Below are 24,909 nucleotides of genomic sequence, written 5' to 3'. Positions count from 1 at the left end.
ACATAAACTAGGGCTTATTTTCAGGATAGGTCTCATTTTCAGGGAGACGGGGTAAATCCAACTGCTGTTGCTATTAACACCGTTGTTAAGTAAACCTGGCTTCCCCATCGAGAGAAAGTTGGCCCAAAACGATCACATGACCTTGGGACACAGCAACAGGTCATAAGTAGGAACTGGAGGCCTTGCATCTGAGCAAGAAGACCTCAACTGGACTTGGTTGGGCTTGCCCAACTGCAAGCGGTCTGCAGACTGTAGTTTTCCTGGAGTAGTTGGGTTCACACGACATGCTGGTTTTGCAGAAGGGGTGGTTTCCCACCCCCCCACCAAAGTCTCTGTCCTGGTGGGTTTTCCAGTCCACCAGCTAAGATCCTGGCAGAAACTATAAAGGGAAAAAAAGAAAGCATTCTCTTGTTTCCCCCAAAATAAGACATCCCCTGATAATAAGCCCAATCGGGCTTTTGAGTGCCTGGCAATAAGGCCAAGCGCTTATTTCAGGGTTCAGAAAAAATATAAGACAGGGTCTTATTTTCGGGGAAACACGGTATAGAAGGGACAGCGTTGTTGCCTAGAGCTATTGAAATGGATGCCTGAAAAATTGGTATTTCTACCTTTCTCTCCTCTGGGTCGTTCATTTGGGGTCCCCCAACTACTTCTGCTTTTCTTTCTTTTTTTAAAAAAAGCATTGCACAGGAAGACTTCCCTTCTTCCTCTCCCCCCCCCCCCATCACTCGACTGAATTTTTGTGAACGACAGTGCTGAATCTTCTGCACCCATTGAAACTCTTCCCCCACCCTCACCCCACCTTCAACACCCCCTCTCCTTGCCCTCACTCCCCCTCCTCTCTTCCTCGACTGGGATAACGGAGTGTTTTTTAACTGCTCCGTCAAAAAAATAAACACGAGGAAGGCCCCAGCCAGCTTTTATTCCCAGTGTCTTGACCATTTAAGCTCTCGGCTGTTGTTTTGGGGGAAACTCGAGGTTTTTGCTGTCTCGGGTTTCTCAAATATTCCTGTGAAATGCCTCTCTCTCTTTTTCGACGTCCTCCCGCATGAACGAATGCAAAGGCAATTTTAATTGCTTGGAAATCCAGATGTCTGCCTGTTTGTTCCTTTCTGTTTTTGTTTTTTTAAAAAAATACAAAACTAAAAGTTCCCGGAACACCCAACACAAATTCCTTTCGCTTTTGTCGGCAACCCCCTCACCAACCCCCCCCCCCGGCTGCTATTAAAACGGTTGAGCGATACTTGTGTTCCAAACCCACACACGTGTGCGTGTGTGTACCTCCTCGTGCACGCATCTCCCCGTTTGAGATCCCTCTTTCCTTCTCCTGGTCTTTCTTCCCCCCCACCCCCACCCCCGAAGGTACTAATCCAAGCTGTCTTTGCCCCCCTGACTCTTAGGTGAAATTTGTGGATTTAAAATTCACGGCCAAAATGTCCCCTTTGAAGCGGTGGTGGTGGATAAGTCCACCGGGGAGGGGACGATCCGATCCAAAGAAAAACTGGACTGCGAACTGCAGAAGGAATATACCTTCACCATCCAGGCCTACGATTGTGGAACAGGACCGGATCGAGCCAATATGAAGAAGTCCCACAAGTAAGTGATGGGTGGGTGGGTGGGTGGGTGGGAGAAAGGAAATCCTCATCAGAAATACCCTTTGCTTTTCCCAAATGGAATCTGGTTTCTGCTTTTTTTTTTAGAATAGAATAGAATAGAATAGAATAGAATAGAATAGAATAGAATAGAATAGAATAGAATAGAATTTTTATTGGCCAAGTGTGATTGGACACACAAGGAATTTGTCTTGGTGCATATGCTCTCAGTGTACATAAAAGAAAAGATACGTTCATCAAGGTACATTGTTGTACGTATGAGACATGGGTGCACGGGTCCCTGCCTGAAAGCGAGTGGAGGAGTGGAGTGGAGTAGAGTAGAATAGTTGGAAGGGACCTTGGAGGTCTTTTAGTCCAACCCGCTGCTTACGCAGGAAATCCTACACCACTTCAGACAAATGGTTATCCAACATCTTCTTTAAAAACTTCCAGTGTTGGAGCATTCACAACTTCTGTAGGCAAGTCGTTCCACTGTTTAATTTTTCTAACTCTCAGGAAATTCCTCCTTAGTTCTAAGTCGCTTCTCTCCTTGGTTAGTTTCCACCCATCGCTTCTTGTCCTGCCCTCTGGTGCTTTGGAGAATAGCTTGACTCCCTCTTCTTTGGGGCAACCCCTGAGATATTGGAACACTGCTATCATGTCTCCTCTAGTCCTTCTTTTCATTAAACTAGAGGATGGAAGAGAGCGTGTCACCGTTGCCTCTTGGTACACAAGTTCCAAACCAGAAAGGGTCTTCCCCAACCAACGTGGCTAGGAATTGCAGGAATATTTGCCCCTCGTAAAGAATAGCATGAATCAGATTTCCTTCTCGGGCGGTTTGCTCTGTGCTCAGAATACCCACTTTTGAGAAAAAAGAAACCGGGAGAGAGGAATTAAATCAGCAGCTTTTGAGATCATGGTGTGTAAAAGGGAATAGAACACTTCCCCCCTCCTCCCCCCAAGTGGCTGATGGAGGTCAACAGCTCTGAGAGATGTGCAGGTTGTTTCTCTTGCAGGATTTATGGGACAGAAGCAATCTTGTTTTAAGAATTTGCACATTAACCTTTGGAGTATTTTCCACCTCTCTCTCGGGGCAATATAATTTCTGTGTTTAGGTCTCTCTGTGTCTCTCTGTCTCTGTGTGTGTGTGTGTGTGTGTGTGTGTGTGTGTCTTTCTCTTTCACTCTGTCTCTCTTTCTTTCTCTGTGTCTCTGTCTGTTTCTCTCTGTTTCTGTCTCTGTGTCTCTTTCTGTGTGTGTGTATCTCTCTTTCTCTGTGTCTCTGTCTGTTTCTCTCTGTTTCTGTCTCTGTGTCTCTTTCTGTGTGTGTGTATCTCTCTCTTTTCTCTCTGTCTCTCTCTCTCTCTCTGTGTCTTCCTCTCTCTCTGTCTCTGTCTCTCTCTTTCTCTTTCATTGTCTCTCTGTATATATATTTCTTTCAGTCTCTCTCTCTCTTTCTCTTTCTCTCTGTGTCTCTCTTTCTCTTTCATTCTCTCTCTCTCTCTCTCCTTCTTTCTGTCTCTCTCTCTCTCTGTTTCTCTCTGTCTCCTCCCACCCCTGGTGTCCTGGAGTGATGGGGAGAAAACCTTGTCTGCATTATGCTTTATGGTGCAGTTCCTCCGATGACATGCGTCCCTTTGGCTTTTGCTGATCCACGCGATCTTAACACATCCCAAGTCTTTTCCGTAGGTCCGAGAAGCTGATCCAAGCATCTTTCTCGAAAGGTTCAAGAAATCCGAAAGATGCGGTGGGGTTTTGGCTTTTTTTTTTTAGAATAGAATAGAATAGAATAGAATAGAATAGAATAGAATAGAATAGATAGAATAGAATAGAATTTTATTGGCCAAGTGTGATTGGACACACAAGGAATTTGTCTTGGTGCATATGCTCTCAGTGTACATAAAAGAAAAGATACGTTCATCAAGGTACATTGTTGTACGTGTGAGACATGGGTGCACGGGTCCCTGCCTGAAAGCGAGTGGAGGAGTGGAGTGGAGTAGAGTAGAATAGTTGGAAGGGACCTTGGAGGTCTTTTAGTCCAACCCGCTGCTTACGCAGGAAATCCTACACCACTTCAGACAAATGGTTATCCAACATCTTCTTTAAAAATTTCCAGTATTGGAGCATTCACAACTTCTGGAGGCAAGTCGTTCCACTGTTTAATGGTTCTCACTGTCAGGAAATTTCTCCTTAGTTCCAAGTTGCTTCTCTCCTTGGTTAGTTTCCACCCGTTGCTTCTTGTCCTGCCCTCAGGTGCTTTGGAGAATAGCTTGACTCCCTCTTCTTTGGGGCAGCCCCTGAGAGATTGGAAGACTGCTATCATGTCTCCCCTAGTCCTTCCTTTCATTAAACTAGAGGATGGAAGAGAACGTGTCACCGTTGCGTCTAGGTACATGGGTTCCAAACCAGAAAGGGTCTTCCCCAACCAATGTAGCTAGGAATTGCAGGAATATTTGCCCCTCGTAAAGAATAGCATGAATCAGATTTCCTTCTCGGGCGGTTTGCTCTGTGCTCAGAATACCCACTTTTGAGAAAAAAGAAACCGGGAGAGAGGAATTAAATCAGCAGCTTTTGAGATCATGGTGTGTAAAAGGGAATAGAACACTTCCCCCCCTCCTCCCCCCAAGTGGCTGATGGAGGTCAACAGCTCTGATAGATGTGCAGGTTGTTTCTCTTGTAGGATTTATGGGACAGAAGCAATCTTGTTTTAAGAATTTGCACATTAACCTTTGGAGTATTTTCCACCTCTCTCTCAGGGCAATATAATTTCTGTGTTTAGGTCTCTCTGTGTCTCTCTGTCTCTGTGTGTGTGTGTGTGTGTGTGTGTGTGTCTTTCTCTTTCACTCTGTCTCTCTTTCTTTCTCTGTGTCTCTGTCTGTTTCTCTCTGTTTCTGTCTCTGTGTCTCTTTCTGTGTGTGTGTATCTCTCTCTCTTTCTCTCTGTCTCTCTCTCTCTCTGTGTCTTCCTCTCTCTCTGTCTCTGTCTCTCTCTTTCTCTTTCATTGTCTCTCTCTCTGTATATATATTTCTTTCAGTCTCTTTCTCTCTCTTTCTCTCTGTGTCTCTCTTTCATTCTCTCTCTCTCTCTCTCTCTCTCCCCTTCTTTCTGTCTCTCTCTCTCTCTGTTTCTCTCTGTCTCCCTCCCACCCCCCTGGTGTCCTGGAGTGATGGGGGGGAGAAAAACCTTGTCTGCATTATGCTTTATGGTGCAGTTCCTCCGATGACATGCGTCCCTTTGGCTTTTGCTGATCCACGGCGATCTTAACACATCCCAAGTCTTTTCCGTAGGTCCGAGAAGCTGATCCAAGCATCTTTCTCGGAAAGGTTCAAGAAATCCGAAAGATGCGGTGGGGTTTTGGCTTTCTTTTTTTTTTTTTAGAAGGTTGCTCAGTCTGCTGAAAGGGCAGAAAGCAGACATATCTGCAACTAGAGTCAGGATATACCGTATATACTCGAGTATAAGCCGAGTTTTTCAGCACGTTTTTTGTGCTGAAAAACGTCCCCTCGGCTTATACTCGGGTCTATACGGCTTATACTCGAGTTGTTGTTTTTTTAAGCCCCTCGGCTTATACTCGAGTATATACGGCTTATACTCGAGTTTTGTTTTTTTTTTCTTTTTTTCACATTTTACCGGACGGAAGCCCTGCCGGTGCAGTGAGAGGGCGGGGCGGGGGAGCCGCCAGCCTTCTCAGCTGGGGGAGGGAGGGTTTCCCCAACCGGTAGGTGCCTCATTTCCCACCCTCGGCTTATACTCGAGTCCCCAGTTTACCCCAGTTTTTGGGGTAAAATTGGGGACCTCGGCTTATACTCGGATCGGCTTATATTCGAGTATATACGGTACCTTATTCCCCCTCAAAATTAGGTTTTAACAGTAGAATAGAATAGAATAGAATAGAATAGAATAGAATAGAATAGAATAGAATAGAATAGAATAGAATAGAATAGAATAGAATAGAATAGAATTTTTATTGGCCAAGCATGATTGGACACACAAGGAATTTGTCTTGGTGCATATGCTCTCAGTGTACATAAAAGAAAAGATACGTTCATCAAACATTTACAACACAATTGATGGTCAATATATCAATATAAATCATAAGGATTGCCAGCAACAAAGTTACAGTCATAGTCATAAGTGGAAAGAGATTGGTGATGGGAACGATGAGAAGATTAATAGTAGTGCAGATTTAGTAAATAGTTTGACAGTGTTGATGGAATTATTTGTTTAGCAGAGTGATGGCCTTCGGGAAAAAACTGTTCTTGTGTCTAGTTGTTCTGTTGTGCAGTGCTCTATAGCGTCGTTTTGAGGGTAGGAGTTGAAACAGTTTAGGGGCGTGCAGAAGTGAGCCAATGTGCCTATCGTCCTTGTCATTGTATTTTTCTTCTCTTATTCTTGTTCTCGGTTTTTTGTTCGACAAATTCCAATAAATAACAAAATAATAATGCCTGACATGTGGGCTTCCCGTGATGCTTTCTGAACAGATCCTGCATTTTCCTAATGAACCTCAGATGCAAAGCAGAGAAAATAACCTTAAATATCTCTGATCTGATTTTCCTCTAACAGGAGAGTCTAGAGGTGACTCTTAAGGTAGCAGATGGTTAAAGCTCCCTCCCGCTCCCCTGCTTTGACCTTTTAAAATTCTTGCCCAGGAGAAATTAAACAGTTAGCCTGCAGCTTGGTAAATTCAGTGGTGTGTGTGTGTCTATGTAATAAAAGCTGTCTGCTCCAGCTAAAACGGAGCCCCCCCCCCTCTTTCTTCCTTTAACTGCCATAATTGATGGCTTCAAGAGGCCTGCTGCTCGTAGTTGAAAAATCAAAGCGTTCAGAGTTTTTCACTGCAGCAGGATGAGAAGCTGTGCAGAGAAAATAGCTTTGTACAGTCGTGGCCAAAATTGTGGGAACCTTTTAGGGAAAGTGTATTTTCTAAAACTAGCTAATAACACCACTTTTTTGGGGGGCGGGGGTGGGGGGGAGTAGTACCATAAAATTATATATCAATGGAAAGGTAATTTAATCGAGAATGTAATGCAGTAACTTTTATGAAGGATTTGCTATTAGAATAGCGGTGACAGTATAAAGAAAAAAAGGCGAAACACGAGATATACAAAAATTACCACCATAGAAAAAAACGAGACATACAAAAATGATCCCCATCTCAATTAATCCTTAGTTGGGTAACCTTTAGCTTAGAATTACGGCCTTACAATGTCTTCCCATGGAATGAACCAAGTCTTTGAGTTCTGCAGCTGTTATCACGTGAAACCAAGATTGAAGGATTGCTTCTATTAACTGTGTTTTATTGCTGGGTCGCTTCTGACTAACCAGTTTCTTTAGTCAGCTCCATAGATTTTCAATGGGGTGAAGGTCTGGGCTATTTATTCCCAGACCATTCCAGCAGTGGAATAGGATTGTCCCGAAACTCCAAAAAAACAGTGGTGTTATTAGCCATCAAACCTCAAAAAATACACTTTTTTCCAAAAGGTTTCCACAATTTGGGGCCACTATTGTATGTTCCTCGGTCTGCAGAAACGCTAACCAGCCTCCTTCCCCAATAGCCATGGTGTCTGGGGAATTCTGGGAGTTGAAGTCCACACAGGTCAAAGTAAACACCGCTATCAATTAGCCATGTCTGCTGGGTCCAGAGTTCCCCTCATCTCCGCTTTATTAAGGCAAGTTAGATTCCAAGGGATCACCTCTTGTTTTTCATTGTCCTACCTTCTGGTGGTACCCAGCTCCCTTTGGCCTGTTACGCAGATGTAAAGCAGAGTTAGGTCCGGGGAGCCAGTGGATGGAAGACCCAACAGGAAACCGCGCGCAAGTGATGGGAGTTGTGCGTTCCGAGGACTACGGCTTCAGTGGCTGACCTCTTCTCTTAATTCCCAGACCCTGCTAACACCTCTATCCCCGGTGCCGAATTTCCCCATTGATAAAAAGAGCCCGCCCCCTTCTGTTCCCCAGAGCCACCGTGCACATCCAGGTAAACGACGTCAACGAGTACGCCCCCGTCTTCAAGGAGAAGTCCTACAAAGCGACGGCGATCGAGGGGAAGCGGTACGACAACATCCTAAAGGTGGAAGCGCTGGATGCCGACTGCTCCCCACAGTTCAGCCAGATCTGCAGTTACGAGATTGTCACTCCGGAGGTTCCCTTCGCAATCGACAAAGACGGTAAGGCAGGCAGGCGGCCCCCAAATCCCTTTGAACTGGCCCAGATCTCTATTTTAAGCGGTCCAACGACACCCCACCCGCCCAAGGAGAAGCTGGCAGGCCCCACAGTAGAGGGAAGCACCTCGAACCCCATCCCATCGTCACTGGTGGGGGAGGGATGATCATAATTTCCCTCCTCTCGATGCAAGGGTGCCAGTCATTTTTAGTTGTGACCTCTTTTTTTTTTTAAATAACATTCTTATTGAGTCCTAAAGTAATGTAAAATACAACATAAACAGGAAAGCAGTGGAGAGGGAAAGGGGAAAGATAAGAAAGAAAGAAAGAAAGAAAGAAAGAAAGAAAGAAAGAAAGAAAGAAAGAAAGAAAGAAAGAAAGAGGAAGGAAGGAAGGAAGGAAGGAAGGAAGGAAGGAAGGAAGGAAGGAAGGAAGGAAGGAAGGAAGGAAGGAAAAGAAGCATTGACTTCCAACTCTCCTATGTCAGGGGTCTCCAACCTTGGCAACTTTAAGACTTGTGGACTTCAACTCCCAGAATTCCTCAGTCAGCAAAGAATTCCGGGAGTTGAAGTCCACAAGTCTTAAAGCTGCCAAGGTTGGAGACCCCTGCTCTATGTTACAGTAAAACAAGGCATTAACCTCAAATCACAACTTTTGGCTTTATCCTGACAGCATAAACCATCCATTCCTATAAAGATACCAATCTAATTCAGGGGTCTCCAACCTTGGTCCCTTTTAAGACTTGTGGACTTCAACTCCCAGAGTTCCTCAGTCAGTTTTGCTGGCTGAGGGACTCTGGGAGTTGAAGTCCACAAGTCTTAAAGGGACCAAGATTGGAGACCCTTGATCTAATTGGTATTTTTTTATTTGTCACCTCTTAATTCCCCGTGGCAAAGGCCTGCTCCGTTTTTGAAACCTGTCTCCTATCTTTGCCAGGTTACATTAAGAACACGGAGAAGCTGAGCTTCAGCAAGGAGCACCAGTACAAGCTCACCGTCACGGCCTACGACTGTGGGAAGAAGCGGGCTGCCGAGGACGTGCTGGTGAAGATCAGCATTAAACCCACCTGCAAACCAGGCTGGCAGGGTTAGTCTTGCCCTCCCTCCCCCCTCCACCTCCCCTCCCCCCCCCCAGCCCCTTGCTTGCTCGCTGGCTTGCTTCAGGCAACCAAAAACTGCCGGCTGCAATAGTCTTCTCTATTAATGGTTTCAGGCTGGAGCAAAAGAATGGAATACGAACCCGGAACGGGAGCCCTCTCCCTCTTCCCCAACATCCATCTGGAGACCTGCTCTATGTTACAGTAAAACAAGGCATTAACCTCAAATCACAACTTTTGGCTTTATCCTGACAGCATAAACCATCCATTCCTATAAAGATACCAATCTAATTCAGGTCTCAACCTTGGTCCTTTTAAGATTTAGGATTTCAACTCCCAGAGTTCCTCAGCCAGTTTTGCTGGCTGAGGGACTCTGGGAGTTGAAGTCCACAAGTCTTAAAGGGACCAAGATTGGAGACCCTTGATCTAATTGGTATTTTTTTATTTGTCACCTCTTAATTCCCCGTGGCAAAGGCCTGCTCCGTTTTTGAAACCTGTCTCGTACCTTTGCCAGGTTACATTAAGAACACGGAGAAGCTGAGCTTCAGCAAGGAGCACCAGTACAAGCTCACCGTCACGGCCTACGACTGTGGGAAGAAGCGGGCTGCCGAGGACGTGCTGGTGAAGATCAGCATTAAACCCACCTGCAAACCAGGCTGGCAGGGTTAGTCTTGCCCTCCCTCCCCCCTCCACCTCCCCCCCACCTCAGCCTCTTGCTTGCTCGCTGGCTTACTTCAGGCAACCAAAAACTGCTGGCTGCAATAGTCTTCTCTATTAATGGTTTCAGGCTGGAGCAAAAGAATGGAATACGAACCCGGAACGGGAGCCCTCTCCCTCTTCCCCAACATCCATCTGGAGACCTGCGACGAGCCCATCACTTCCGTCCAGGCCACAGTCGAGCTGGAGACCAACCACATCGGGAAAGGCTGCGACCGGGACACCTACTCGGAGAAGTCCCTTCACAGGCTCTGCGGTAAGACGAAAGATTCCAGGCTTCTCGGGGTGTGTGTGTGTGTGTGTGTGTGTGTGTGTGTGTGTGTGTGGCCAGGGGTGGTATTCCCTTACCGTGTTTCCCTGAAAATAAGCCCCTGTCTTATATTTTTTTGAACCCCGAAATAAGCGCTCGGCCTTATTTACGGGGATGTCTTATTATTTTGGGGCGCCTGGAGCAAGATGGGGCTCCCCTTGCCGTCTTGCCTGATTTCCAGCTCTGCGTTTAAATATTTTCGGGGAGGGCTTATTTTTTTGGGGGGGGGAAGACTTATTTTAGCTCATGCGCTCAAAAGCCCGATTGGGCTTATTACCAGGAGATGTCTTATTTTTGGGGAAGACTTATTTTAGCTCATGCGCTCAAAAGCCCGATTGGGCTTATTACCAGGAGATGTCTTATTTTTGGGGAAACGGTACCTTCGCTACCGGTATCGCAAATGTGAGCGCGCAGGGCATTCCGCGCATGCACAGAGCGTCAAAAACGGGACATGATGACATCCAGGCGGGTGGACGGAGCCTCCTGTAGCCGCTGCTACCAGTTCGCCCGAACTGGATAGAACTGGCTGAATACCACCACTGGGTCGGGCTAGGCGAGCGTCTCTCGGCTGCAGAATGGATGTTGAAAAAGGGACACAGTGGCCTTTTTCCTAATGTCCCCCAGACCAGTTGAACAAAGATGCCAGGTAAGATCGAAAGCAGGAGTGTCAAACTTGATTTCACTGAGGGCCGCATCAGGGTTGTGGTTGACCTCGGGCGGAGCGGGGCAGAGTGGCCATGGCCAGCTCGACATCGCTCACCTTGGGGGCGCCAGTGGTGGCCCTAGTGCTCTGCCAGAGAAAACGGGCTCCTGAGCTCCATTTTCGGCTGTGACGGCCTCCTGCAACCCTCTGCCGGTGAAAAACTGGAGTTCGGTAGGGCTGGGTGCGGGCATCCCCGAGCTCCATTTTCACTGATGGACCAGTCCTTCATTGTTTCCAGGATGGCCCGTGGGCCAGATCTAAGCACCCCATGGGCCAGATCTGGCCCCTGGGCCTTGAGTTTGATACCCTTGGTCTAAAACTTTTCTCTTAGTGCAGCCGGGAGGGCAGAGAACTGAAAATGAGCCCCAAAACGAGAATTTCCCTGCCAGAAGGAGTGACCCGATAGCAGAATCTGCTTCTTTCCGGTCCTCTCTTTTTTTTTTATACGTCTTAATCCTGGCCCTAACAGGCGCTTCCTCTGACACTGCGGAGCTGCTCCCGTCCCCAAGCAACGCGGCCAACTGGACCATCAACCTCCCGACCGACAACGGCCACGAGAGTGACCAGGTCTTCGAGTTCAACGGCACTCAAGCCGTGAAGGTGCCGGATAGCGTGGTCACCATCAGCCTGAAAGAGCCTTTTGTGATTTCCGTCTGGATGAGGCACGGCCCCGGGGCCAAGGAGAAAGAGACCATCCTCTGCAATTCGGACAAGACAGGTGAAAAGAGGGGGCGGGTGGTGCGGGAGCAGGCACCTGTTTGGCTCGTGATCTCACACACGCCCTGTGGCCTTTTCAGCCTCGGGATAGAATTGTTGCGACGTCACAAAAGACTGCACCAACATCTGTAGGGAGAGCAATGAGCATTAGACCGGTTTAGCTCTGCCTGGTAAGGCCTGTTATTAAGAACACAAAGCCTGCAATTACTGCAGGTTCGAGCCCGGCCCAAGGTTGACTCAGCCTTCCATCCTTTATAAGGTAGGTAAAATGAGGACCCAGATTGTTGGGGGGGCAATAAGTTGACTTTGTAAATATATACAAATAGAATGAGACTATTGCCCTATACATTGTAAGCCGCCCTGAGTCTTCGGAGAAGGGCGGGGTATAAATGTAAACAAAAAAAAACAAAAAAAAGACTAAAACCATGATGGCGAACCTATGGCCCGCTTGTCATAAGTAGCATGCGCGGCATCGTCCGTTCCTCTTACGGGTTTCTGGAGCACATGCGCATGCGATGATCAGCTGGCCTTTGTGCGGCAGTGCCGTAAACCAGAAGAGCTAGTCTGTGAGCCGGGAATGCAGCTTCCTCGAACTTCGGAATTGGGAGTGTCCAAAAAGAAGGAGGGCCAATGGGAATTCTCCCTTCTGCAGCGTCATCGGTCTCCGGGCAAAGTCTCCCTTGACTTCACCCACTGGAGGAGAGAGTTCCACGCAGAGAAGAAGCCCAAGTTCAGGCCAAGATCTCCCCTCCCACTTTCTCTCTCTCTCTCTGCAGAACTAACTCTCCTCCTTCAGGTGACGTTCCAAAGGACTCTGCCCAGAGACCGTTGACACTCGAGCAGGGAGAATTCTCATTGGTGCTGCCCGTCATTCTGGCCCCTCCCATCTCGAAAGTCCAAGATAAATGCTTCCTCCCCCCAGTGCAGAACTGCGGGTTCTTCCTCTGGGGCTGGAAGCATCTGGCCAGACACATGTACATGAGCATGCGGGCCGCCAGCTGATTGGTGTATCCACATGGCGCGGCAGTAACTGGAAGACTTGCTGGCCAGCGCGCGCATGTGAGCAGTGGAAACGGGAAGTACCTTATCTGGTGTGCGCATTCCCCCTGGGCGGCTCCTCTTCCTCGTTGCAGCCCCGGTGATCATGTGCTCCCATTCAATACTTGGTGCCACCCACCCATGCACACTCCCTTTTCGGCACTTTTTAGTCCATCACTGGACTAAAATATCATGGTTTCTCCATAGTAACCCCGCCGTGGGCGTGTGGTGCTTCAGTCTATCTGGGTTTTTGTGCTCGGCTTTGAGCTGGAGCTCCCCACCTGGCATAGAGTCAGAAGCCTTGGCTGCCTCTTCCTTCTCCCTAGCAGACGTCACATTATTTGGTATATTTGGAACCGCGACTGAGCAGATCTGACTTTTTTTCTCTTCCGCCCCCCCCAAGAGAAGATTTTTCGCTCCCCCATCCCCTGTTCCCTACCACCCTTGTCTAGTATTCTCTGAACAGGTTCAACAGGCACACTGCAAGCAGTCATTTCTAACGCGGGCTTAAATCCAGCAGAGATGTCATTGCTTGGGTTTTGCCACAGAGCAAAGAAAAAGAGATGCTTTCGTCACTTGGCAAACCAACCGACTTTTGCAAAAGGCTCCCCTTTCCCACCCGTCCCAGCTAAAATAAAAGCTTTGCTTTCAAGCAAGCAAAAACGTTGACCGTCGAGATTCACCACCCTGTTTCGTCGATGTCTGACTGACAGTTGTGGGAATTGGTCAAGTCCACGTTCCTTGTTGAAGTCACAGCGAGATTCTTCTGCTTTTTTGAGTTAACAAGGAAGGAAGAGTTGCCTTTATCTCCCCCCCCTCTTTTTTAAAAAAAATTGGCTCCAAAATAATTAGGGAAGGATCAGAAAATAGGGACAATGTAGGCTGCGTTTATTCCGAACGTGCCCCCCCCTCCCCGAATCCAGGGAAGTGGCTCTGGAGAAGGAATTGTAAGCTTCCTTTCGCACCGTATCAACTGTTTCCTGTCATCTAACAAGAGGGCATATCTGGGATGCTGGAAATAATTATTTTAGAAAGGGAAGCTTGGAAACCGAAAATGATTAGAAACATACGCTGGCTTGTTTAAAAGTTCCGCGAAGGTCTCTCTGCGGAGAAATTCTTCTGTGGAGCTGTGTATTCCCACCATGCACGCTGACTTCTGGCTCTTCAAACTTTCCTTTTCTCCTGGAGGCCTCCCAGCCTTCCGCACCCCACGGCTAACATTTATTGGACATTAATAGGCCAATTATGGGCCTTGAGATATGTTTGAAGTCCTTGTTTCTGGGTGTTGGAAAAAGAGAATGCTTTGGCCTTGGATGTTGCAGTACTTAGCTGGGGTTTATTGGCTCAACTCAAGCTGGCCTGGTTCCCACTGAGCCGGAGGGAAAGTTCTCCTCCTGTTATTAGCTGGAAGCTGGGTCTCTTCCAGATGTTTCACACTTCCCCCAAACCCAGCCAGGGGTCGTGGATAATGGCAATTGTAGTGGGAAAGATCTATGACTTGCCAAGAGCAGCAAACCTACCTTACACTGGACATGTGGGTGTGTGGGGGAGATGGAACGCTAACCCTGTTCTTCTCCTGCAGACATGAGCCGTCACCGTTATTCCCTCTACGTGCACAACTGCCGGTTGGTCTTCCTCTTCCGCCAGGATCCCTCCGAGGGGCAGAGTTACAAGCCGGCCGAATTCCACTGGAGGCTTAACCAGGTGGGCGCAAAAAAGACTTCCGCCACCCTGGGTCGGCTCCCCTGCATGGAACCACAGCTCTTTCCTGGTTAGAAACTTTCAGATTTGCAAAACGGATGGCCTAACGGGGCTGTGAGTTAGGCCCCTTGGTTCATCTAGCTCTACGATGGCGAACCTATGCCACAGGTGGCACGCGGAGCCATCTCTGTGGGCATGCGAACCGTTGCCCTAGGTCACTTTTATTGTGCATGCGTGCGCGCTGGCCAGCTGATTTTCAGCTGGCCCCGCCCACGCCGCCCATTCCCTCTCAGGAGTCTCCACGCAGCCCGTTTTGGATGCCAGATAAGTACAGGGCTCGCGCGGAGGCTCTGGGAGGGCGAAAAATGGGCCTCCCTGAAGTCCGTAAATGGGCCATATCTGGCCTCCAGAGGGCCGGGGGAGACCGTTTTCACCCTCCCCAGGCCCCAGGAAAGCCTCCAGAGCCTGGGGAGGTCAAAAAAATGGGCCTCCCGGAAGTCCAGAAATGTTTTCATCCTCCCTAGGCCCAAGGAAAGCCTCCAGAGCCTGGGGACGGCAAAAAATGGGCCTCCCGGAAGTCCAGAAATGTTTTCATCCTCCCTAGGCCCAAGGAAAGCCTCCAGAGCCTGGGGACGGCAAAAAATGGGCCTCCCGGAAGTCCAGAAATGTTTTCATCCTCCCTAGGCCCAAGGAAAGCCTCCAGAGCCTGGGGAGGGCAAAAAAATGGGCCTCCCGGAAGTCCAGAAATGTTTTCATCCTCCCTAGGCCCAAGGAAAGCCTCCAGAGCCTGGGGAGGGCAAAAAATGGGCCTACTGGAAGTCCGGAAGAGAGGGTTCATAGAGGCCTGCTAGGCCCAAAACTGGGCGCAGAGGGGGTCGCGTGCGCATGCGCAAGGGGCAGGGCAGCACGGTGGGTCATGTGCGCATGCGCTGGCCAGCTGATTTTCAGCTGGCCCCGCCCACGCCGCCCATTCCCTCTCAGGAGTCTCCACGCAGCCCGTTTTGGATGCCAGATAAGTACAGGGCTCGCGCGGAGGCTCTGGGAGGGCGAAAAATGGGCCTCCCTGAAGTCCGTAAATGGGCCATTTCTGGCCTCCAGAGGGCCGGGGGAGGCCGTTTTCATCCTCCCTAGGCCCAAGGAAAGCCTCCAGAGCCTGGGGAGGGCAAAAAATGGGCCTCCCGGAAGTCCAGAAATGTTTTCATCCTCCCTAGGCCCAAGGAAAGCCTCCAGAGCCTGGGGAGGGCAAAAAAAATGGGCCTCCCGGAAGTCCAGAAATGTTTTCATCCTCCCTAGGCCCAAGGAAAGCCTCCAGAGCCTGGGGAGGGCAAAAAAATGGGCCTCCCGGAAGTCCAGAAATGTTTTCATCCTCCCTAGGCCCAAGGAAAGCCTCCAGAGCCTGGGGAGGGCAAAAAAATGGGCCTCCCGGAAGTTCAGAAATGTTTTCATCCTCCCTAGGCCCAAGGAAAGCCTCCAGAGCCTGGGGAGGGCAAAAAATGGGCCTACTGGAAGTCCGGAAGAGAGGGTTCATAGAGGCCTGCTAGGCCCAAAACTGGGCGCAGAGAGGGTCGCGTGCACATGCTCATGGGGCAGGGCAGCACGGTGGGTCATGTGCGCATGCGCGGGGGGGGGTGTTACGGGGGTGCATTGCATTATGGATGTGGGCGTGCACGCAACCCCCCCTCCGCGTTCCCCCCGAAACTGATCTAGATAAAGATTGGTCGCCCAGGATCAAGGGTTCAAGCCCATCCTACCTGGAGGCGCCCGATCTTGATTTGCTATCCGTCTGCATTAGATTATGATCCTCACTGGCCCATCAAATCCAGAGTACAACCTCATTAAGCTCTCCCTCACAGATAACCGTGCTGCCTTCCCTTGATCACCTCCAGCAAATGGTAACCCCTTACAGGTTCCTTGTCCTGTAGTCCCACTGTCCACTTTTCCTGTGAAGCTCTAGCTAAAGCTAATGTCAACCGTCCCGTCGGCGTACGCAGCAAAAGAAACTCCTGGGACTTTATTTTACCAAGAGTATAACTTTACTGATAGAGCCATACAGGCACAGAAGTAGCGAAGGCAGTTCTGAACTTTTCCTGGGAAAACTGCATAATTAAAATCCTCCCTTTTCCCCACCTGGGCCATCCAGTGTCCACCAATCCAGCGCAATCCCTTTGTTTTGAGAAATAGTCTGCTTGGATCAGAAGGTTCTCATCGGTTGACCTTGAGGTGTTGAGATTCTCCCCGGCTACCGACGGCTCACATGAATTCCTCAATTCCCTCCCAGCCACCCATACTTTCCAGTCTGTCGTGTCCCACTCCTCCGCTGACGGCCGGGTCAGGGAAATCCGAATCAGGCGTGCCTCTGCAGCTCTGCCAAAGTCCTAGCAAAGTCCTCAGGGCAGGCTGGAGACCAGAAAGTGACTTCAGCAAGATATGTTTAGACTTTGCCTGACTCAGAGATTGCCAGAAAGCAGATCCTTTATATAGGCCATGGGGTGTGGCTCCATGACTCAGCACTTATCCAGGCCTGCCCCTCCCTTCCTTCTGTCGCCGCCGCCTATCAATTCTTCTGAAGCGAGGGTCACTCCAGTCTGCAGCTGTTGGTAATTGACCTTCCTCAGGCTCACATGCTGTGGAGGAGGGGGAGGGGTCTAGTTGCTCCGTTTGCCTGGGCAGGGAGCCAGAGCTGGGGGCTGGAGATACTTGCTCTTCTTCAGCCTGTCTGGGCATGGAGCCAGGACTGGGGCCGGGAGATGCCCCCTCCTCAGCCTGTCTGGGCATGGAGCCAGGGCTGGGGCCGGGAGGACATTCTTCAGCGTTCAGAAGCAGATAACCCCGGCTGCGGTGAGAGCGGGCAAGACACAACACAGTCATACCCCTCCCTGGTTTCTCTTGTATGGCTGTGAGCACAGTCAGTCAGCCATGAATCTTTCACAGGTAAAGCTAGGAATGAGGCCCATCCCTTGGGAACAATGAAATGTAGGTTTGTTTCCCTCCAGTCTTTTTAAACGCTTGGCTCCCCTTCCAGGTTTGTGATCAGGAATGGCACCACTACATCCTAAATGTAGAGTTTCCTGCGGCCACGCTCTACGTCGACGGCGTTTCCTTCGATCCCTTCCCGGTGACTGAGGATTATCCTCTCCATCCCTCCAAGATAGAATCGCAGCTAGTAGTTGGAGCTTGCTGGCAAGGTAAGCGAGCGCCTAGGTTTTGTCTTGATGGCTTCTTTGTGGGCCGGACTCCCATTGGGGGAGGGTCAAATGGCCTTCAACTCATCCAATCTGATTTCCGTGGCAGGAGCCAATGGGGCTGGTTGAAACAAAGACGTTCAAAAGAGCAGCTCGGATTTAATGAGACATCAGATCACAAAACTCACCCCTTTTTCCTGATTCACTCCAGCTCAGATAGTTGCCCGAACAATTCTAATTTGTTGTCAACTTGAGAGCTGTTGGCGAAGGAAAACATGGCTTGAAGCAGGGGTCTCCAAGCTTGGTCCCTTTAAGACTTGTGGACTTCAACTCCCAGAGTAAAGCTGGCTAAGGAACTCTGGGAGTTGAAGTCCACAAGTCTTAAAAGGGACCAAGGTTGGAGACCCCTGGCTTGAAGAACTTGAACTGGGCCAGGAACTCAAGACAGATTATAAAACCAGAAAGTCTTGTGAGAATTTTCTCGCTAGCTCTGCCTTTCGTAAAAAGCATAACTTTTACGAAACTCCTACTCGTAAAACCTTTCGCAAAATAGGTTTTACGAGTAGGGGTTGATTGGGGTGCTTCCCAGGATAAGTCGCTGAACGGCTGTATGTGATGGCGGCTTGTGATAGCGGGAGGGGCCTGTAGAAATGCAGCCGCCTGATGGTTTAACTAACATTCAAAGCAGGTTAAAACAACCATTCCCTCCCCCCCTCCTCCCCCCGGGACTGCATAAGGCTGAGTCACAACATCAAAGGGTGCCCGAAGGCTTTTTTCCCTCATCAGCATCCTCAGAAAATGGATGCTCGGATTAGTCTTAAAAAGGCAAGCACTGCACCAACATTTTTCCACTGTAATTCTTCCTTTTTTTAAAAAAATAAATAAATTAAAAATCCCCTAATGGCACAGTTTCTTAAGGACATTTTTTTTTAATCGGGTTAGTGGGGGGGGAAACGTCTTTTTCTTTTCCGTCATCCTTCGCTTTCTATTGCTTTTGTGCGCGAGGCGCCATCCCAGGCTCGCGCAGGAATTTGATAACCGTAATTGAATTGTATAAGTCAATAGGGGGATTAGGTTTAGCGCTCCATCAAACTTCAGCAGAAAGAGGAAAGCAGGGGTGCCACGGTGGGAAAAATGCTCCAAATTCATCTTTAGGGTTTAGATGCTTTTTGGCTTGTCCTTCGGAATAAGGGATGGAGAGTCGCGCCCCCCCCCCCCCCCCCGCCTCCAAGGGCCTTGCAAACTTTGCTTACCTATTTTTATTTTTATATATTTAGAAAATCGATATAGTCCCCTTACTCGCTCAGAGCGACTCTCTTACAACCAATCAAAACACAATATAGGGGGGGAAAAATAATATATATATTTTTTTGGTTTACATTTATATCCCGCCCTTCTCCGAAGACTCAGGGCGGCTTACAGTGTGTAAGGCAATAGTCTCATTCTATTTGTATATTTACAAAGTCAACTTATTGCCCCCCCAACAATCTGGGTCCTCATTTTACCTACCTTATAAAGGATGGAAGGCTGAGTCAACCTTGGGCCGGGCTTGAACCTGCAGTAATTGCAGGCTGCTGTGTTCTAATAACAGGCTTCTTACAGCCTGAGCTATCACGGCCCCTAATTAATTAAAAAAAAACTGACTGCCCACCTATTGACGACAGCACGTGATTAAATAATCCGCTTGATGGGCTCCATCCCACTCTGGGTTCCCCAGGCCCGAAATCTTTAGAGCCTTCGGAAAGACTGTCGGAGTGGGGGGGGGCAGTCAAATTTCTGCAGGGATGATGTTCCAGAGGGAGGGAGCCACCACGGAGAAGGCCCTTCTTCTGCGTCCCCGCTATCTTATCTTAACAAACGGGAATTCCAGGTGGGTGGCCCATCCAGGCCTGAACTGCGACAGGTTTAAAATATCCAGCCCCGACCTAACCCTTCCGTTCCTGTTTTTTCTTGTCCTCCCTGTTTCTTGCTTCTCCGCAGAATATACGGGAAATGAGAATGACACCGACCAAGCGACCGAGAACCCTACAGGTTGCTGGCAGTCTAATTTTTCTCTTTTTAATGCTTTCATGTCCAAGGCAAGCTGTGGCTTCATCACATATAGCATGACCGGCCAGCATTGCATTACTACGGCCATTGGAGGGACACATAATCACGTTGCCGAGCTTGTATTATTATTTTCTTTCCATTGCACTTTTCTTACATATGTATATATATGTATATTCACTTCCTCTTTGGTTTCTCCTCCCCTCCCCTGTTTTAGCAATAACCCCTCATCAGGCATTCATGAAGGTGGCCTTGAAATAAACTAGCAATAGCACTTAGACTTATATACCGCTTCACAGTGCTTTCCAGCTCCTCTCTAACCGGTTTACAGAGTCAGCCTATCGTCCCCAACAATCTGGGTCCTCATTTTAACGATCTCAGAAGGATGGAAGGCTGAATCCAGCTCGAGCCGGTCAGGATCGAACTCCTGGCGGTGGGCAGAGTCAGCCTGCAATATTGCATTCTAACCACGGTGCCACCACGAAATCTGGGTTGAGAAATCTCCCAAGTGGGGTGGTGGCTACTGCAGGGTGGGACCTATCATGGGACAGTGACTTCTCATTGGCCCATTGTTCGCTTCCTTTTGGAATTCAAACAGCCAACCCAGAGCAATGTCTCTGTAATTCATTTCCTGTCCAGTGAGGGCTCTTCAGCCATGGAAAGTCGCTGGCCCATCTCAGTCTCTTAGCCCAATCATTCTTGGGGAGACCCAGGGAAGGCAGATCCTATGGGAGCTTCCTTGGGGAAGAATCTTAACCACAGGATCTAACCGCTCCATAAAGAGAAGAGGGAACCGGATAAATTGCATAAAAATCAGAGGCAAACCTCACCTTTCGGCCTTTCTCACGAACCCATTCTGTCAATTCAAGCAAACCTTTTCAAATAGGAGTTTACAGGGCCAGGCTGGTGAGGATTAGCGGTGAAGTCATACCGTGTTTCCCCGAAAACATGACCCTCTTTTTTTTGAACCCCCGAAACAAGGGCTTGGCCTTATTATCGGAGAGGTCTTATTATTTTGGGGGTGCAGGAGGCGGTGAGCGCGGCCATCTCATGGCTGCTGCTGTTTTGCGCTGCCAATACAGTCGCTCGTCAGCTGTTTGCTGGGGAACCAAAGGTGGGAATCTCCCCGGCATTCTTAGCACTCGCCCGCCTCCCATCCATCCCCCTCACCTGCAAGCGAGGCGGTGGCAGGTGGGGAGGGGTGGGGCTGGGGAGACATGAGACGCACATCTTACCTGCCTTCCAGCTCTGTCGCCTGTCTCGACGTCGTCTGCAGGCAAACTCCTTTTAGGGTAAAACCAAACCTATCACGAGTTCGAGAAGTTTGATTGAACTCGCAAGGGTTTTTTTTAACCCTCCAATGTGTTTGCCTGCAGACGACGTCGAGACACACGACGGAGCTGGAAGGCAGGTAAGACATATCTCACGTCTCTCCAGCTCTCCCCGTCCCCACCTGCCACCCCCCAAATTGCATGCAATTTGGGCAGGGGCAGGAAGCCCTGCCATGCCCGGCGAGAGGGAGGAGAAGAGACGGCAAGAGGAGTGAGTCCTGCCTCGCTCCATGCGTCTCTCTTCTCCCCCACCCACCCCTCGATAAAGAGCTGGGCGCTGTGGAAAAGGGAGCCGGGTGGATGCAGGCTTTGGGCGTCTGGGGCTGCCGGGAGACGAGAGGCGGGAGCAGGGTGGGAGTTTGCAAGCGATCGCTTCCCCTTTGCCTTCTCTCCCAAAAGCGCTCCTGGGGCGCAGCCACTTCTGCAGCAGGAAGTACAGTTGGGATGAAATAAGGGTAAATAAATAGTGGATAACTACTGCTATCGGAAGGCCGGCACGAGGCACATGGGGCGCATCCCTTCTCCCTCCTGCGACAGAAGTGGCCGCAATCCATGGCAAAAACGGCTATGCTTGCTGGAGGCGCCCATAAAGCAGCTGTTCCATGGACAGAATTGCCTGCTGTGACTGTCACCATTAGGTAAGGAGGGCGTGAGGCATGTGGGGTGCGTTGCTTGGCCTCCAGCTTCTTTTGCAGTCGCAATTGACCGCAAAAGCGGCCGCGCTTGCTGGAGGCGGCGGCCTGAGCAACACCCGTCAATCAGCTATGAATGGCGGCCTGAGTGGCTCAGCTGATCCGATTAAGGGGCCGAGAAGCCCTGAGATGACCGGGGAAGGGAAGGGCTGCCTCCTGTGCTGGCCATGCCTACGCCGTCACTACGGCTTATATTTATGCCCACCCCAAAAATCATTTGGCCTTATTTTCGGGACATGTCCTATTTTCGGGAAAACACAATAGAATGGTTCACGTCCAATTTTGGGGGGGGCTCCTCTTAGTGCGTCGCAGGCTGATGAGCAGATGGCTCCGTTACCTTCTGACTCACCTGTCTTAGTTTTGGAGGATATGACTTGCTACCTTTAACTTCCCAGTTTGAGGCCACCGAATCATTCTTGCTTTAATTTAAAATGGCCTGTTGCCAAATATCTAGCATCTTTTTATTATTATCATCAACTTAAAACAGCGACACTGAAAGCCAAAGGAAAGGAATGGCTTTCCTGCAATTTATATCTAAAAGTGAGATGAAAGTTGCCGAGAAGATGGGATTTCCGTGAAAGCTGCATATATTTGCATACAAAAGTATTTGCTTCAAAAAGTACTTCCTTTGTGTGTGGATTTTTATCAAAGTGGGTAATAGGAGAGAACTATTAACAGGGATGCGGTGGCTCAGTGGCTAAGATGGTGAACTTGTCAATCGAAAGGTCGGCAGTTCAGCGGTTCGAATCCCGAGTGCCGCATAACGGGGTGAGCTCCTGTGACTTGTCCCAGCTTCTGCCAACCTAGCAGTTCGAAAGCACGTAAAAAATGCAAGTAGAAAAATAGGAACCACCTTTGGTGGGAAGGGAACAGCGTTCCATGCGTCTTTGGCATTGAGTCATGCCGGCCACATGACCACGGAGACGCCTTCGGACAGCACTGTCTCTTCGGCTTTGAAACGGAGATGAGCACCGCCCCCTAGAGTCGGGAATGACTAGCACAGATGCGCGAGGGGAACCTTTACCTTCCTCGAACAGGAAGAGTTCTAGATTTGGATTGGCTTTCCCATCAGGCTTCATCAGTGTTTTTCAACCTTGGCAACTTTTAAGATGTGTGGACTTCGACTCCCAGAATAGCTGGCTGGGGAATTCTGGGAGTTGAAGTCCACACATCTTAAAAGTTGCCACAGTTGAGAAATGCTGTTCTAGAGGAATTTAGATGACCTCCAGGAATATTTCAGTAAAACCCTCCCAAGGAATAGTATTCAGGAATCGATCACAGGGTGAAAATGTAGCAAATCCCCATCAGGTCCTCCTATAATCCTGGCTTCAACCTGGAACCTTTGATTCTTGGGTGGGAAAAAGGACTCCCTTTCCAATAATCTGTTTTAGACAAGCTATCGTAAAATAAAGGTGGTCCTATGAAACTCCCCTTGAGTCCACAACAAAGCTAGCTCATCCCATCCCAAGCCCCTCGCTGCATGAACAAGCATCCGTTTTATTTTTCCGTTCCTCCCCATCTCGCGCTTGAGCATAACTGCGAGTCGACCTCCGGAACGGGCAACTAACTGCATGCCGTCGGAAAGCAAAACCGAGCACGGTGCACGAGTGTCACCTGGTCAGACAATGGGCCGAGCGCCAGGACTAAATACAGCTGCTTTTCCTTCCTTCCTCCTTTCCTCAAGGTGGCGACCAGCGGATGGCTCAGTTCTTCCGTGGCAACCTGGCCGGCTTGACCATCCGCTCGGGCAAACTGGAAAGCAAGAAGGTGATCGATTGTCTGTATACCTGCAAGGAAGGCCTGGACTTGCCCACCACGGACGGCACCGCAAAGGGCCTTAAGGTACTGTTCTGACTCGGTTCCGCAAACACAACAAACCCTCTGAAGTGAACGCAAAAGCTTCTTTTATTAGGAGCGCCAGCAGCCCCGGCAAAAAATTTGGCCAGCCAGAAGATGAATGGTTGTCTGCCGCATGTATTCATTTCTGCCCCCTGCCTTTTATCCCCAGAGCTAGGGTGGGGCTTCACTAGCAGTGGTGGTTCTTCCGTCCCAAGGACCGGCCCATAGATTTCCACTGCTCTCCTCTCTTCTGCCTTCTGCGCATCTGCGCATCAGGCACTGGGCCCAGATGTTCTTCCTCTGCCTTCTGCGCATCCACACATCAGGCACTGGGCCCAGCTGTTCCTCCTCTTCCTCATCAGCCACCTCCAGACCTGGGGGCCATCTGAGGGCTGACGGACTGCCCAGGCTCCGCCTCTCTCTCTCTCTCTCTCTCTCTCTCTCTCTCTCTTACTCTCTGCCAGCTCCATTCCCTCTTCCCCCTCCGGGGTCTCAGGTTGCCTTGATGCTGACCTGACTCCCATACCGCTTCCTCCTCTGATTCGGCTGCTGGAAGGGCCATTTGCCGACAGGCCACAACAGGTACTCTCAGAATGCTGCTATGGAAAGGGCCCAGTTGTGGGCCTTTGCGAACACAAAGAGAACCCACTTCGGCCTCCAGACTGGTCAGGCTGCAGCTCCCAGCATCCCGGGCTCACAAGCGAAGGCTCACAAATGGACCAAGTTTAAAACGTTCCTCGCTTCTTTAACATAAAGAGAACTGCGCGCTGCTTAAATGCTCCTCTTTCCTTACATTTTAGCAGCCTTTGCCATTTATTTATTTAGCCTACGGCAAATGTGGGGCCAAAAAAAAGCACTTCACAATTACTGTTGTGACCTAGGCCCAAGTAGTTATTACCAGACACAATCAGTCCTAAACAAACATATATTATTAGAACAGCTGAGAATTACTTCATGCTTTTAAAAGTTTTTTTTTTTTAAAAAAAGCCTCTGATGATCGCGCGGCTCAGCTGGGATCGTCAGAAACCCTTTAAAAGCTTTTTTTTCCCTCTGGCGATCCCAGCTGAGTTGCCTGATCGTCACAGGCTTTTAAAAGCATTTTTTTTACAACCTCTTTGGCCGAAGAGGTTGTAGAAAAAAATGCCTTTAAAAGTAAAAAAAAAAGTTGGCCATGCCCATCCAGTCACATTACCCCCTCCAAGCCACACCCACAGAACCGGTAGTAACAAATTTTACATTTCATCCCTGAATGACACCTACCATTTTGTCGTTAAGTCCCTCTCCGTCAGTTGCCTTTGCAGCATCCATCCTAATTTTCTTCAGAGGGAGAATGAGAGGCAGGAGAAAAGAGATCTTAAAGGCAGACTCGGCTTCGGGAAACGAAGTAAAGCTAAAAAAGAGAATTGCAGCGCCCCACTTGATGTATGAGATGAGAGAGGAACGGACAAATTCCGGCCCTGCTTTTTTTTTCAGCTTCTGTTATTCTACCTACGGCAGCAAACTAGGGTCATTTACCCTCCGCCCGTGGTTTGGTTTACCAGAAAGGTTTTCTCGGCCTTCCTTAGACAACCTACAGCTTCTCCTCATTTCAGATCCACATGAACCCCAGCCGGTCAGCCCTGAGTTTAGAAGGGGACGACCTCGAACGGTTCGACAAGACCATGCAACGCCTCTCGTACGTGAACTCGCGCCAGTTCCCCACACCCGGCATCCGGCGGATCAAAATCACGAGCACGGTGAAGTGAGTCTTTGTAGAGGGCGGAGGAGAGGAGACGCAACCAGGAG

General features: G+C 49.3%; 1 protein-coding gene across 1 annotated transcript in view; it reads left to right on the top strand.

Annotated features, from left to right (window-relative positions):
• Positions 1–24,909, top strand: part of CLSTN1 (calsyntenin 1) — a 53,581-nt gene that overhangs the window by 18,645 nt on the left and 10,027 nt on the right. The window contains exons 4-13 of the mRNA XM_058161150.1: positions 1,401–1,596; positions 7,550–7,758; positions 8,689–8,838; positions 9,636–9,821; positions 11,048–11,296; positions 13,916–14,037; positions 17,057–17,219; positions 19,197–19,247; positions 22,970–23,127; positions 24,717–24,865. Coding sequence (XP_058017133.1) covers positions 1,401–1,596; positions 7,550–7,758; positions 8,689–8,838; positions 9,636–9,821; positions 11,048–11,296; positions 13,916–14,037; positions 17,057–17,219; positions 19,197–19,247; positions 22,970–23,127; positions 24,717–24,865 — 1,633 coding nt within the window. The remainder of the gene's footprint in view (positions 1–1,400; positions 1,597–7,549; positions 7,759–8,688; positions 8,839–9,635; positions 9,822–11,047; positions 11,297–13,915; positions 14,038–17,056; positions 17,220–19,196; positions 19,248–22,969; positions 23,128–24,716; positions 24,866–24,909) is intronic.

This window comes from Ahaetulla prasina, chromosome 18 (assembly GCF_028640845.1).
Source record: "Ahaetulla prasina isolate Xishuangbanna chromosome 18, ASM2864084v1, whole genome shotgun sequence".
Classification (NCBI taxonomy): domain Eukaryota; kingdom Metazoa; phylum Chordata; class Lepidosauria; order Squamata; family Colubridae; genus Ahaetulla; species Ahaetulla prasina.
This window is presented reverse-complemented; position numbering and strand designations above follow the sequence as displayed.